This window comes from Gavialis gangeticus, unplaced genomic scaffold, assembly GCF_001723915.1.
Source record: "Gavialis gangeticus isolate Ggan-Ray unplaced genomic scaffold, GavGan_comp1, whole genome shotgun sequence".
In the NCBI taxonomy this organism is placed as follows: Eukaryota; Metazoa; Chordata; order Crocodylia; family Gavialidae; genus Gavialis; species Gavialis gangeticus.
Window position 1 is genome coordinate 30,821,691 of NW_017729026.1, and position 15,943 is coordinate 30,837,633.

Sequence of the window (15,943 nt, forward strand, 5' to 3'; positions counted from 1 at the left end):
GAGGCACAGGGGGAGGGAGACACTTTAATTAGCGAATGCTTTTAATTAAAAGTGCCCAAGTGTCACGTGTATCAGCATCCCCCATACTGAAAAAAGGTGGTGGGGCACTTTGAACTAAAGCTCATCGAAAAAGTATGGGGATGCTAATACATATGATGCCAGTCTTCTGGAGTGTGTTTAATTCAGAGCTCCAGCAGACTTGATTAATCAAGTCAGACTTGATTAATCAAGCTCTGAAATAAACAAAATAATCCTTGATTAATCAAAGTCTGCTCTGACGCACTGGATTTCCAGCATGTTGGAGCCAGCTCCCTGCACGTGTATAGGAGCTCTAGGTGTGAATGAAAACATAGTGTTGGTAATTTTGCAAAAAGAGAATTTAGAAGGAAGATCACTGCATTAACCTGTAATTTAAATCTGTCCTGTGAAATTTTAATATCTGCCTGTCTAGCCACCCATTTTAAAGCAGAATGCAAGTTTCTTTCTTGCTTACTTTTATGTTTGCTTTCTTCATGGCTCCCTCTTGTTGTTGGTGATGTGACCTTACTAATTTCTTTCCCTTCTCTTTACATTTATACCACCATTTTCTGAAGGGGAGAATACGGTCATTTAAATGCAAGACCCACTCTGCCTTCATTTTTCATTCTAATTATATGCAAAAGTCTAAGCTACATGAAGCATAAGGAAAAAATAGAGCTATTTGGTAATTAATGGCTAATGATAAATTGATTTTACTTTTGAATGATTGCAGTTGTCATCTGTAGTATTTAAAACATGGTCTATTCAAAACCCTTGTGTTTTTTGTTTTGGGGGGCTTTATTTTAATGTTTCCAATCAAGAGCAATGGATATAAGTTATGCTAATACCCAGTGGAATTCTAGGTTGGTTCTTATTTCATCACAATCACTGCATATTTGGTTTTGTTTATAAACAGCTGAGTTTCAGTTTTTAAATCCAGGCTGAAGCTTTGTAAAAACTTTGAATCTTAAAACCTTGGTGAAGCCAATAATACAGTGGGCAAAACTTATGGGGAAATGAATGTAGTGTGAAGTGAAATTTGTATGAAGTGTATTTCTGGGGAGAAGCTCTTCTTCTCCCCAGAAATCTGCTAATCTAAAATATTACAGAATGCAAAACAATGGCATTTAAGCCTTAAACTCCTTAATGTGGGGTTTTTTACACTTGTACTGAATAAGTGTTGATTACGGGGATCATCCTTACTGCTGTTTCAGTGCTGGCTAAGGATATCATTCTACCAATTAAATAAATCCCAAATAAAATGGACATGCTGCAGAAGGGAAGATGACTGGAAGGGGAATAGTGGTCTAAGTGCTGTCAACAGGGCAGACAATTTGGCAGGCAAAGTGACCTAGTGCTGGAATGATTGTGAAAGTCTGTCTCCTGGACTGGAAGAGCCTAAGATGATCATGCAAGTGATGCTGTGAGACAAGTTTGGCAGAGTGGATGCAATCGATGTCATTCTCCTTTGCCCCTCTATTGTCACCACCTGGGGCAAGCTGCTTATAAACAACTTTTTGCAAAAAAAGTTTTCAGACGTGGTTTGCTCACTGCGTAGGTAGGTTTTAGCTTCCCTCCTTTGTGCCGGGAATGCTAAAAAACAAGAAGATGCAGTAAATTAAAAACAGCATGGGCCTGATCTTCAGCTGTTCTAAATCAGTTTGCTCCACTGAAAACCAAATGGGTTGTGGCAATTTACACTAGTGGAGCATCTGACCTTAGATTCTCATCTATTTTCCTGTAAACTTATTGAACAGGAACATCCAAATAAACAGCAAAGGGAAGCATCACCTATACATTTCCCTCCCAATGTTCCTCAGCCATTTCCTAGGAGGATGACTACTGTGCATATTCTCAGAGACCCCAATCAGAATTGGGGCCCAGTTCTGCTCATACTTTACAAACACATACAAAGATATTTCAGTTTTAGTCCCTCTCCCCAAAAAAGCTTTGCACACATGGTTAATTGTGTCCTGTCAGTTTTACTAAAGTCAATTAGGCTATTCAGTGCTAAAACTAAATGTGTATGTTAAGTATGATCTAAGCCTAAACAGCCAAAAAGCCACTCTGAGCCTTTAGGGATAAGGCAGAATTATAAATCTAAACATCAATAACAATAAAGAATACAGAAAGAAGCAGAGTTGAGTAACATTTTCCCAGATGCCTAAATGACTCAGAAGCATAACTTCCATTCACATGACTCAGGTATTGCCTACCCTTGGGCTACTTCTGCCACCTTCCTTGCACACTGTTCTCATGGCTTCTGAAAGCTCTGCACAGCTCTTAACAAACTGCACCCTGTGAACGCACAGCTGTTGAAGAGGTCATGGCAGCTGGCAGAAGGGGCAGGGATATGAACATAAGCTTTTTGCTGGCTACCCCATGACAGAGGAGCCCTTTCTTCCCATTGAGAAACTGGTGGTGCTCTGCCACTGGGCAAGTAAGGTTATGACTTGGCAAGACTCTAAGTATGGATGGGCTCATAGTTTTTGCTGCTGGAACCTAAACTGTGTTATAGCATAGATCAAGATTATGCTATAACACAACACTCAGGAACCTAAGTCACTATGAAAGCTAAAGTCATCCAGCACTTTTGAAAAGGTAACACTAATATCTGCAACTTACTCCACATGGGCACAAGATAACCACAATTTTGCCATAAATTTCAATGACTGAGTCAAAAGACTTTTCTTTGTGGGCGTGTCTATGCTATACTGGGTGCATATATAAGAAACACTTTAATCTACAGTAAAACTTCACTGTCTTAACATGCACAACAATTAATATGTGGTATATTAGTCTAATGCACTGCTTTCTAGCACCTGTAGATACAGGTACTAGAAAAATTGTGTGTTAACTAACGTGCCATACCACACATGTAGACACTGACTGGGAGCTAATTGCTCCTGGTTGGCCTACACAGCAGGGAGCCACCCCAACACTCCCATGCTTGAGGCCAACCCAATCCTCCCGCAGAAGGGAGGGACCTGCTCACTGAGCTGGGACAACTCCTCCCCACCCTCTGGAGCTGGGGCGAAGCCCCCATGGCCCCTGCCAACCCAGGACTGGCACCCAGGGGAGCTTGAAGCTCCCCTAGGATGCTGTAGGGAGGCAGAGCAGGGCAGGAGCAGCCCTGGACTGGACTGCTCCTGTCAGGCTCAATTTGCTCCTGACTGGGGTGCACATGTAGACGTGTACTGGGAAGCACTTTAATGAGCCTGAATTTTCTGCAATTAATTGCACATGTAGATATACCCACTGAGATGTGACATCTACACAATTCTCCTGGGAGGCAGAAGTTGTTGGTATGTATCAAGGGTCACACAAAGTAGAATACACTTCTTCCAGTTCAGGAAGGTACTTGCATGGAAGCAGGCCTGTTCCATCCTTGTACAGTGCTGCCTGGGACCATAACTGACCAGCTTAGACCTGCCTTTTGTAAGTTATCAGACTTTTCTTTCTCAAAATGTAATACAAATAAAAACTAAGGAACTAAGGAACAACAGTTGCAACTGCTAGTTTTTTAACTATTTGGTCCAGTTTTCTAAAACCAGTGATTTTCATGTATGATTTCTAAGTCCTCTGCACCACAAGGAGATAGTTGCTTCCTCATAAAGATGGCATGAACCTATCACCTCAAACTGCTGCTACTGCGGCCTTTCAAAATATCAAAAATGAGGAGCACTTTAAATGCCCTGAAAACATGACAAAAATTGTTGACTTTGAATACTCAGGAAATAAAATGAAAGAAGGTCACAAAGTCAACAGCTGGAAAAACATTTCTGGGGCTTATCTAGCACTCCTTCATGCCTGCAACAACTCTGGTATAGCAATGGAAGGTCACATTAAGGAAAATCTTCCTCAAATAATACAAATTATTTCTTTATACAGAATGAAAGTCTCATTAATGTCCTTGCAATGCCTTCCACACGAGGCACCTCTCCAAATGCTTGACTGTGAAAGGCTGTGCAAAAAAACTTCTACATTGCCAAAAGGGCACTGAAAAATGGGGGTCCCATAACAGTTCTGGTTTGGAACAGCTGTTGGGAATTATTTGTGGGGACAAAGAACTGACGAGATCTACACTTAAACAGCTCTATCAGTTCCAAACTCCTGTAGAAGAGGCACAGAAACTTAGCAGTTGCTATTCTTAGAAGGAAGTTTCAGACTAGATACAAGGAAAAATTTCTTTATGGTTTGTGTGACCAGACTCCAAAATGGACCTCCAGCGGGGGTGGTGCACAATGTTCCCTCTAAGGTGGAGCAATCTGTGAGTGCACTGCTTTGGTCCGTAAGCTCGCCACTTTAGTCCCACCTCCCCCTTTCGCTAAGCCTGGATCTGGACTACGCTACACCTAACAGATTAGAATCCTCATGTAATGGGTCCACATGCAGTGGATATTGCAATAATCCTCCAAACACAAGACTGGGGGCTGGGGAGCAGAGCAGTTCCCCAGAGCCAGACCCATTCATGATGCAGAAATCTTATGTCATGGTTAGACAAAGTGCTTTGGGTAAATGTGATAGAATTTACCCAAAGCGCCTTGTCTGCCTATGTCCTTAGAGCAACGCAGCTGTAACCAGCACCCCCAAACTACATCATGATTAGGAACGATTCCTTACGCCTGCTCCTTTTCCTCTGATGCAGACGCAGGTTCTGCACCATCCTGCTCTGCCCCGCACACCTTTTCCTGCTGCAGGTAACCAAAGTGAATCCTACAGTGGTGCATTGGGCTGCGTAAACACTGTTGCTGGGAGATCAACATGCTGTCTGAAGAGGAGTGAAATGTCAGGGTGCGCTCTTGGCTGCCTCGAGCTGCTGCTGCTTGCAGCATTTAATCTGAGATCTGGGGAAGCCAAGAACCACGTGTCCCTGCTCCAGGAGCAAGGAGGCACATGGACTTGGGGCTGAAGAGCAAAGCAGTTCCCCGGAGCCGGCGGAGCCCGCACCAGCCCCAGGCCCAGCCCCAGCTCCCGCTCCCACCTTGCCTCCGGGAGTGAGGAGGCACATGGCCTCAGGTCTGGGGATTAGAGCAGTTTCCCAGCGGCAGCCTCCAGCCACCGCCCCCACCTCACGTCCAGGAGTGAGGAGGCACATGGCCTTGGGGCTGGGGAGCAGAGCAGTTCCCCAGCGCCTGCAGAGCCTGCACCAGCTCCCAGCCCCCACCTTGCCTTGCCACGCTGCAAGGGAGCACAGCATTAATAAGTTAGTGTGCAGCATGGTATTAAATTGTGCATGGCCGCGCACATGCGCAGCTTGGAAGGAACCTTGGTGATGCAGGCACCTACCCTGGAGATCTTCAAAAGGAGACTGGATGCACACTTTGCTGGGGTTATTTGTCCCCACCAGTCTTTCCTGCCTAGAGCAGCGGGGCTAGACCCAATGATTTCACAAGGTCCCTTCTAGCCCTAAACTTCTGTGAATCTGTAACAGGAGTATATAGCAGCTGCAGAAGGTCTGTCCTTCAGCCCCAGCATCAGCTAGCAGGTTAAGAGTGGATTCTATATTTGCTGTTTTTTGCATAATTCTCTGCATCAAACCCTAGTAATCAGGAAAGGGAAGTGAAGCTCACCCTTGGACTAATTAGTATTTGAGATTATCCAGTAAATCATTTTGAGAACTGGGAACATAGCTAAAAATGGGAAACTTAAAGGTACGAAAGGAAGTAAGCAATTTATGAACTCCAGATACACACTTGCTTAACAAGTGGCTAAAATCTCACCACACAACAAATATTCAAGCTCAACAGTTTTGCACTGTCAAATCCTCAAGTAATTTTAGGCCTTGATAAAGATTTGTATTCTATAATTAACTCACTCCTTTATTCAGCACCTGAATAAATATATTCTCCTTTCTTTCAGTACACAACTTTATTCAGGTCATATAGCAATATAACATTTGCAGATGAAAAAGAACCCATGTGGCTCATCTGTCTAGAATTTATGCCTAATAATATCTTTTACTTTATGTATTTTTTCTCTAATATATTTTCTTTTTTGTATCCAAGTGAATATAAAAATAACAATAAAAACCTCTCCATTATGTTTCCAGTGGCACACAAGATGGTTGACAGGCATATAAATGTAATAATGAGGTGGTTTCAGGGGCAGGTTAATGTTTTTTGCTCACACATGATGCTTTCAGCCTTAGGCTTTGCTTCAGGCCAATACCACTTCACCTGGGCCACAGCTACCACTGAACACCCATTAAATCAGTCAGACTTAAATGTAATATTTACTGGATCCAGAGAATAATACTGTAATCTAAGTTTGAAATACTGTTGCTCCACAGAATTGTAAGTCAAAATGTAAGCTGAAACCTGGAGAAATTGTCTTTATTTATCAGTAATAAAGAATTCTTGTATTCTACTTTTATACCAATATCAAACTGGCATAACCTTCACTAACTGCACTTTAGTTGCTTCTAATTGGGTGTGCCTACATGTGCATATAACTGTGATGCAATGAAAACTCTGCTGCTTATCGCAACAGAGTTTATTGCTCCCAGGTGCACTGTCTACATGTTGGACTGCAACACACTGAACCGGGTCAGAGCAGCTCCCACACTTGAGCACCTTCATGCCTCAGCTAGCTAGGGCAGTGTCTCTACATGAGCTACTGTGGAATAAAAAACTCTGGAGCAGGATCATACTTGTATTTACTTGTAAACAAGTACAATCCTGCTGCAGAGTTAATTAACTTACTCCAGCTTAATAGGGGCACATGTGTAGATGCGCAGTGTTTACTGCACAGCTAATTAGATTACTGCACAGTAAATGCCTTGTGAAGACATGCCCATTTACACCTACACAAGTGAGAAACATATAGATAGTAGACTGAGTGCTGTTAACTAGAGTTCTACTCATTTATTTAGATCAAGTATCTTCAAATCTTACTATATTTTAATAATTGTACTATGGAGGTGCCTAGAGCACTCCACTTTTGTGCCCAGTGCTGTAAAAGTATACACCGCCATAATGTGGAGCACAACTTAGCAAAGTTGCATCAGCCACGTGACTGCCAGCCAGATTCGCACAGACTACCTCTTCCACCGTTACCAACCACAATAGGTATCTATAGGAATCACAGCAGTTGCTTGCATGGAACATTAATATGAGGGAGAGACTGAATAGGAGTGCTGCTGAAAATATTTGAAGCTGCTTGAAAACACTTGACATTTTTCATGAGAAAGCTTTGTTCTTTTTCAACCATCTTCTAGAATGATCAAAATCATTCCAAAATCTAATAAACTAAGGTCCACATTTTCAAAATGGTTGTTCTTGGTTTGTGTTTCTCAGACAGAAGCATAGCTCAGGGTTATTTAAAGTTTAAGAGGGTGCAATAGAGTGGGATCTCACATAGCAGCAGCAGCTGGGTACGCCCTTCACCCCCGTTCTCAAAGAGGGTGTTTGTTAACCTCTCCCTCCCCACAATTCTGGCACCGACAACTTGACATACACACACACACTTTTGCTAAGGGCATCACAATGCTAATTATGCGCTTGTTCTCAACTTACGGTCCATGGACTACTTGTGGTTTGGGAGCCCAGAGTGAAGTGCCCAGATTACACCAGCCCATACCTCCTTTCCAACTGAAAGTCTGATGATAAGGGTACCTGCTGACACTTGAACTTCTGTCTGTACAGTAGACAGTGCTAGGGTATTAAAGTCCTGCATCACCCATAACAGATATCAAACTTTGCTCTGAACCGTAACAGACATTGTCTGCGTTCAAGTAATAAAGAAATAAATACACGTATTTTTCCTTAGTAATCCATGTAGTAATTCATACCATGTAGGTGTGGAACCTATGAGTAAAAAAAAAAATCTCTCTAGCTCTTTCTATTAAAACTGAAATTCAGACAAGTATTTATTTTCAGAAAGTTATTTACTTAGCCCATAGTTTTAAGACTTATCCAACATAAGGTTTTATGAGATGCTCTATTATTTACATAACATTGGATGAAGGAGCAGTGCAGTCATAAAATAAATCTGGAATACCTCTACAGTACTCAAATGAGTTACTCCAGATTTGTCCCAATTAAATGAGGGTAGAATTTGTCCTGCACTAATTGTGTCTGACTGAGTAGGGCATATTGCAAACACAAGGCAACAAACAAGAAGGTATTAGGCTAACAACACAGCCTTAAAAAAAAACAATCCCAAATTGTTGGGACTGCACAGGGAACACATTTCATGGCAGTATGGATCAACTACATGTAACTACATAGGTTTTACCACGTAAGTGCATACTGGCCGAACACTGTCACACTTACAATGTCATGCAGAATATTTTCTTATTACTCTACAAAGGCACTAAACCACCTTCTGGGGAAGTTTTGCTCCAGGATAGAAGAAAACAAATTTATACTCTAATCCTACTGCTGAATCCACTTAGCTAAACCCTACTTAAACTCCTCTGAATTCAGTAAGTTTCTATACAAATATAAAAACCTCCTCATAAATATCTGATTGCAGGAGTGACTCCTAATTTTGTGCCTATGTGTAACTTTCTATAAAGTCATGTCCTTCCCTCCATCTTACTACAAAATTCCTGTTGATGGCAACTGGAATTCCACAAGGCAGACTTAATGGAGATAATCTGAGATCTGGTCAGGAAGAAGACAATTTACAGTTATTACATACAAAGATTCCTAACCTGACATTTGTCCCATGCAACAAAAGTGCTACCAAATATTTTGAAAATGAAAGAAATCAAATCTGGGTCAAGTTATTACCATTCACTAATTTACAGCCAGTAAAGGAAGTGTGACCTTGCAGCGAAGGCATGGAACTGGGATTTGGCAAATGAGTTTTATTCCCTGCTCTCTTCTACAGAACTCCTGTGTGATTTCTACGCAGATTACTTAAACTCCCTCTAGGCTCCTTATGTGTACAATGGGAATAACAATACTTCCTTCTTCTGCCTTGCCTATTCATATTCTCAGCATTTTGAAGTAGATCTTGACTTACTTGGTGTGTGTAGAGTGCTCAGCCCAAATAAGCCTCCAGGTCAGTTGATGTCTCTAAGCACTACCAAACCCAAACACGTACTAATAGGGCGTGTGTACACAAAACAAAATTTCCCGTTTATACCAACGCAACTGCGTTTGTGTTTGCGCGACCCTGATTTCCTGCTGCTTTAAAGTCCAGTTTAGCACCGTACGCTTACACTGCTCAGAGAGCAGTCTCTCCAGTCTTCCATTCTGCAACTCACTAGTCGATGGGAGTTTCACCTCAAGGAGGACTGTAGGATTTGGTCCTCAATGTGTACATACAGACAACACCCCATATACCCACACACACTAATACACGCACCTTGCTACGTAATATAGCACTCTGAAATTAGCAGAGGATACAATATAATAAGAAAAGCAGGAGACATTTAAGCAAAGCATGTTGACTGAGACTACTTCACATCTAGCAGGCACATTTATTACCCTGTGTTATAAAAAGGGAGATGGTTAGGAGGTGGAGGCATGGTAGTTAACCTCAGGCATTTGTCCAAGCACTATGAGAGATCTGAGAGATGAGTGAGGGTTGAAATTCCATTATAGGTTTTAAATAATTAAACACTACATGTTTGGAAGCTCATTCCCTCCTATTACTTTTTAAATAATTAATCTGTATTTACATCTATTGAACTTCATGGAGCTATACACATAACAAACTTGAGTGAAGTTGAGAGAAAGAGATTTTCCAGTCTGACAGCACTGAGAAGTATTTAGCCATCTGCAGAAACTGTAGTTTGAATGTATGGAATAATTCAAAATACAATTCAGCTAAATGATACAGAATCATAGAGCCATAGAGTTGGACAAGACCTCAAGGGCCAACTTGTAGATCATAGACACAAATCTAAGTGGTTTTTCTATCCAATAGTTCAAGAATTGTTAATCAAAACAGTTAAAACAGGCTATAAATCCTAAAAGAAAAACTGTTTCCAAAACCTTAGAAAAGCAAAATGATAAAAAGTAGAATAGAGTAAATGAAAAAACCCTAGGTATTATTCCTATTCTACTCATTATTTTCAGATTAATGCTACCACTTCCATGCAACCTGTGGTTTCCACCTTCATTCCATTACATTTGCAAAACACTGAACCAGCCAATCTGAACAGCAACTGAAATATCATTTTCCATTTCGTATGACAACATTGTTTCCTTATATTTTTCCAGTTCCATCTAACTAAACTCCAAATGTATTCTTCATTGTCAAAGGCAAAACAAACAATGACTACAAGTCTGTATCCGTAAAACCTTACTATAAAGTGTTACAATAATTCCCTTAATCTGTAGTCCTGCCCCACAAAAAGACACTGTGGATGTGGTTTCTAGCTCAAATTAGCTTTATTTACATTTAAAAGACACCCCCCCCCATCCCCACACAGTATTCTAGGTATCAGCCTTGCAAATTCTGTCTAAAAGTCAAACTGAATTCTTTCGTTCTCACACATTATTACTACTAATAGAAATTCTACTGGCCAAACAATATCCTCAATTACAAGAGTGCAACACCATTGTCCTCAAATCAAGTTCTGTATTAAATAAATTAATTGGATTTCACGGGGTAAGGAGGATTTAACTTGATCTGCAAAGTCTTCGTTCTGGTGAAGATGTACTGGGGGAAATGGGGCAGAGGAGAAAGCAGCTTGACTTTCAGAATCCAGGCTTAGTTTTCTACTAAGTGAGAAAAAACATCCTCCACCTGTACATGAAACAAGTTTAGAATAGTTATGGAAAGATGGATAATAAAGAATGACAAGTTTACAAAGTCATTTTTCTGGGAAAGCTACACTTGAAACTTCTTGTTAATTCCCTATTTCATAATTCTTATCAAAAACAATAACACACAAACCAGAGGGCAGGCATCAGATCCGATAATGACAACTCTCCTATTTGCTCCACTGACCTGTGCAGCTCTAATTCTGAGTCCCGAGGACAGAAACTAAGCATCTCTGAACACCAGAACAAACACTGCTGCACAAGGAAAGAGCACAAGGTCAGATTTCAGCAAAATACAGGATTCTATGCCAAACATAGAGATCAAGGACTGACTAACTCAAAGCACAGGAAGAACCAATGCTTCAGATATCAGCTGTTGCAAGGATTATAAACCCTAGTCTTTCTGGACTCACAGTAATAATCAGAACAGTATACATGTTAGGCTTCTTGCAGCAATATCTGAAACCATGGCCTTTTATTCAGATTCAGTTCAGGATTTTGTTACCTTTTTATACAAAGCCAACAAAGTATTCACATTTCAAGGTTATTTTAAGACTCAAAATTCATCTTACTTATTAAAAGAGGCTTATGATTCAATACAGAAAATTATATGGAAGCTTTGTATGCAGCAAGTAGAGAGGCAGGATTCTGTGACTGAGGCTAGATGCACTGTCAGCTTCCTGAAATATCCCTGCCCCCCACAAACACACTATTCATGTTTTCACATAAATCCAGATTTTGGCATATTGCTTTATTTTAGAGACATCTTCTGTGTACTGGATGGCTTATGCAAATTAACCAAATGTCCTACAAATTAGTCTTGAAATGCCTGGGATAATGAGCTGTTCACATGGTGCTGGAGTAGCATACACTATTTTATGATGGCCTGTTTACAGTTTGGGAAAGCAAGGAAACGCTGTAAATTGTTCTCAGACTGAGAAGTTGGATACTCCCCTGGCATTGTGCTTCTTATACCTGAAGGCAGAATTGGCTGACTAAACCTGGAAAAAAAACACTAATGGATACTTAAAACCTAAGTAAAACAATATTTCTAGGGTAGGAACAGAGTGAGTCTTACTACTATTACCCAAACTCTCTTTTATCCTATTGGCCAAATGGCCAACACATTTAACATCACTGCAGTTTTTTTTAACTGGTTTTGACTTTTACTAACAGATTTCCCAACTTAAAAAATGTATCCAAAATATATTTGTAAATTAATGTTTAGTATATACAGATAGAAGACTAGGGCAATGTTTTTGGGGCAATTAAGTTCAGACTAGAGGCATGATTTACGTGCTTAAAGTATGCAGCACAAAATTAGTTGGAAAAAGAAAATATATAATAGTTCTGAATGAGACTCTGCAGCTCGTTTTTTGTCCTGCCAAAATAGATTTTTCCCTTGTATTTCTAACTTGCATGTAGAAGAAGCTATTTTTCTTACCTATGTTTCCCTATTGTGTTTCAATAATTGTCCCACATCAATTACTCTTTATTTGAGAGTTCTAGATTCTTAAATGCTTATACACAAGGGGCTGATCCCGTACTTCTGGCTCATGTCATGGGCCATTTGATATACAGCAGGTAAAATTCAGTAAATAGGATGGTAAACCTCAATGTGTTTTTGGACTTAATTGGCATTTAAAAATATAATAATTAAATCTATATTAAATTTGTGTGGGGGCACCTTCATTGGAAGCATTATTATAATTAAATGACATTAGTGCTCTGAAGTACGTATCTCAGAATGTGAAGAATGCTATTAGCATTACTTAGCAACAATAATAATCTTAAAGGTCAATTTTACCTCAAGTTATTTTATTTCTTTGTTACTGTAGCAAAAGAAGGAAAAGTGAGGGAAAAACAGAGGCATATTTTACAACTGCAGCAATCAGACTGCCACCATATTCTTCTGTCTGGTACTTCTACTGTCTCATCACTACATAACCTCCATAGAGCTGCAGACATCTGTTAGCTTGAAAAAGTCATTTTTCAGTGTTCAGGTTTTGTTGATCCTACAAACCCCTGAATTAGGCTATAGAGTCCTGAGTGCCATCTCCTGGTACCATATCTATTCACTATTTGCATATCTACAAATACAATGCAGGAGGGGAACATCATAGAAATATTAATAAATCTCATTCTCAATTGCCTTGCACTTTATACAAACACATTAATGTCATATAGCAGGTGGGACAAAAAAGAATTAACTTCATGGGCTTGTCTACACTGCAGAAAGCATGAGTCCTGGCTAGGCTGTTGGCAGGCCTGCCCTGCCCATTGGCACCCATACTCCACCAAAGCCGAAAAATACAGATCTCTGAGATCATTCCCTGTAGCTGCTTTCAAACATACCAAAGACCGAGGTCTCAACAGCAGCTGTAGATGGATTCCCCAGAACATTTTCACTAGATTACTTCCATTTCTGAAGGAGTAGGTGGGTTAGGCATGCTCAAAAATGTCCAAACTGGGACTTGCCTGCAGAGACGTGCAGAGAAGCCTAGTGTACACTGCAAATGGAAGCAAAAGCTCTGTACCAAACTTTGCCATTCTGACTCAACAGCATTCATGGCCATCCAACATCTTGACAGATGAAAGGAAATGCTACTAAGTCAGTGAGTCAGTCAATGGTGCTTGGCAGTGGTGTGGGAGAAGAGCCCAATGCATGATAATATTCAATGTAAATGTAAATAACCACAAAAGGGGTGAGGCAAAGGAAGATCAGGACACAATTAATTTATTGCCACAATATTTATTTGAGATGGGCAGGTGCTATTATCCCTACTTAACAAGGGGGGAACTGAAGCACAGAAGGATTTAGGCCCAGATCCACAAAGGGGCTGTGAGAGTTCAGCTGGGACGTAGGCAGCTGGGGGTAAGCAAGGCAGGGGTACTAGTTACCAGAGCCAAGAGGAAAGGTCCAAGAGATGTAGCCTGAGACATAAGCTGAGGTCAGGAGCTAGGAGTCAGAGAATTGGTGCCAAGTTCTAAGGGAGATCCGAAGTCAGGGCCATAGATTCACAGATTCATAAAAGCAGGGTCGGAAGGGACCTTGTAGATCATCAGGTCCGACCCCCTGCCGTGGGCAAGAGAGAAAAACCAGGCTCAAATGACCCCAGCTAAGTAGACATCAAGCCTCCTCTTAAAGACCCCCAGGGTAGGAACCATGAAGGGTCAAGGAAGCCAAGCTGAGTCAGAATGCCAGGAAAATCGGAGAGAACAGGGCGAGCACCAAGGTTCAGGGGAGATTCAAGATCAAGGTCAGGCAAAGCCACGCCAAGTCAGAAGAACTAGAAAACAGTGAATGCAAGGCTTGCTAGAACAGACTGAGGCTATGTAAAGACATGCTTGCAGCCTGAGGCTGCATGTGTGCTTATAAGGGGAGAATGGCACATTCAGTAGCCAATCCAGTTGCAGAGAAGTGGGGCAGTCACATACGTCAGGATCATGGGCAGGTGCGTGATGACTCAGATGCTAGGCCCACCCGGGCATGCCTGATCAGAGTCCCTGACAGGGGCTTCAATACCTGGCTCTGGGAATAGCATTTACAAATTCAGTTTAGCTGCCTAAGTTGCCAATGTATGGGGAGAGTTAGAGGCCTTAGGAATAGGATTCACACCTGAGTTGACCACTGAGAGCGTGGTGCGTCTGAAACCCTGCCTCTTTTTCAGATTTAAGTGCCTAACTGCAGATCAGTTAGATACCTATAAGACAGGGATTCACAAATTGAAACTGCTTCCTGGATTTGGACACAAGAGACTGGTTTTTTTTTTTTTAAGATACACCCCACAGTGGTGGTATCCTAGTTCTGTTTACGTATTCTTATTCAGTGACTCTCTAATGCAAAATGCTTTAGCAGTCCTGGTGGAAAGAACTGGAACTCCATACATTCCCTGCTCCTGGGGGTGTGTTCCTATTACTGGGCTATAGTTTCAGGGTCTCTCAAGCTTACTCTCTCTTGTCCTATGAAAGTTACATTCTTTTTTACACTGTGGCACAGGTTCAAGACGACAGCAGAAGATGCCTCACCCAGTTTGGCCTATAGCTGGGAGCTGAGAGTTGTGGCCCATTTCCAAAGTAAGTGTTGTAACCACAAGGATGGTGTGGTTGTAGACCAGGGGTGGGCAAAATACAGCCCACAGGCCAGATTCAACCTACCAGGTGATTTCATTTAGCTCATGGACTGGTGCCCACCAATTCACTGCATCTGGCCCGGCCCCAGGCTGTCCTTGCTGTACTCGCATGGACCAAGCCCTGCTCACTCCCATGGGGGCAGCACTTGCTGTGCTCTCACCATCGCCCATGGGATGCCCTGACCCCGGCCCTGCAGGTAGGGATGTGGCAGCGGGTGGGGTAAATGGTAGCAGTGGGGGGGGGGAGTGGAGTGGTGGGCAGACAGGAAGTTAGGGAAGCGGCAGGGGAAGTGTGACTGCAGTGGTGGGTGGGGGCAGGGGATGTGGTGGCGGGGGGTGAAAGTAGTGGTGGTGGCTGCAGGCGGGTGGAGGAGAGCGGTGTCAGTGGTGGGCAGGAGTGAAGCGGAAGCTGGGCACGAGTGCAGGGCCAGGGCTGGTGAGGACCCAGGGCGGAAGGGCAGAAGCACAGAGCCTGGGCTGACAGGGGTGCAGGGTTCGCTTGGCTCTATTGCATGCAGTTCCCAGGTTTTCCACCCAAGTCATGCCCCTCTGGGAGTAGCCCAGTGTGATGGAGCCGGCAGCTCACTGCTGCATCATGAGGAACAGGAAGGAGCTCTGCACTATGGAGCCAGGATGGCTACACCCCTCTCCCTGCCGCCCCAGCTAAACCCCATGAACTGCACCACCAGCTTCATCTGCATGCTGCCAGGGGGCCCCACCTGCCGCTGCTGCTGGTGGCAGGGGCTGTGTGCAAGGAGGGGAGGGGTGTTTGTAGGGGAGGGTTCCACACACACACCCCACCATACACATGCACGCACACCCTCCACAAACACCTCCCCCTCTACACATCCCACAACCCCTCTACATACCCATAGTCCTCTCACAAACCCCATACTCCCCACATCCTTAAAAAAATCCCCCCACAAATCCCCCATACCAACCCATACCTCCACCCCCTCAAATTCACACACACCCCATATACACCCCCACAGTTTCCCACCAACCCCATACCCACCCACCCAGCCTCCTCACGGTTGCCCCAGCCAGGCCAGCTCTGGCCCTTTAAGA

General features: G+C 42.6%; 1 protein-coding gene across 4 annotated transcripts in view; it reads right to left on the reverse strand.

Moving 5' to 3' along the window:
• Positions 1-15,943, reverse strand: part of SOBP (sine oculis binding protein homolog) — a 203,009-nt gene that overhangs the window by 32,112 nt on the left and 154,954 nt on the right. For 2 of the 4 annotated variants that reach the window (XM_019520136.1, XM_019520134.1), the window contains one exon: positions 1,570-1,611. The exons of the other annotated variants lie outside the window; for them this stretch is intronic. In XM_019520136.1, coding sequence (XP_019375681.1) covers positions 1,570-1,611 — 42 coding nt within the window. The remainder of the gene's footprint in view (positions 1-1,569; positions 1,612-15,943) is intronic. 4 annotated transcript variants of the gene reach the window in all.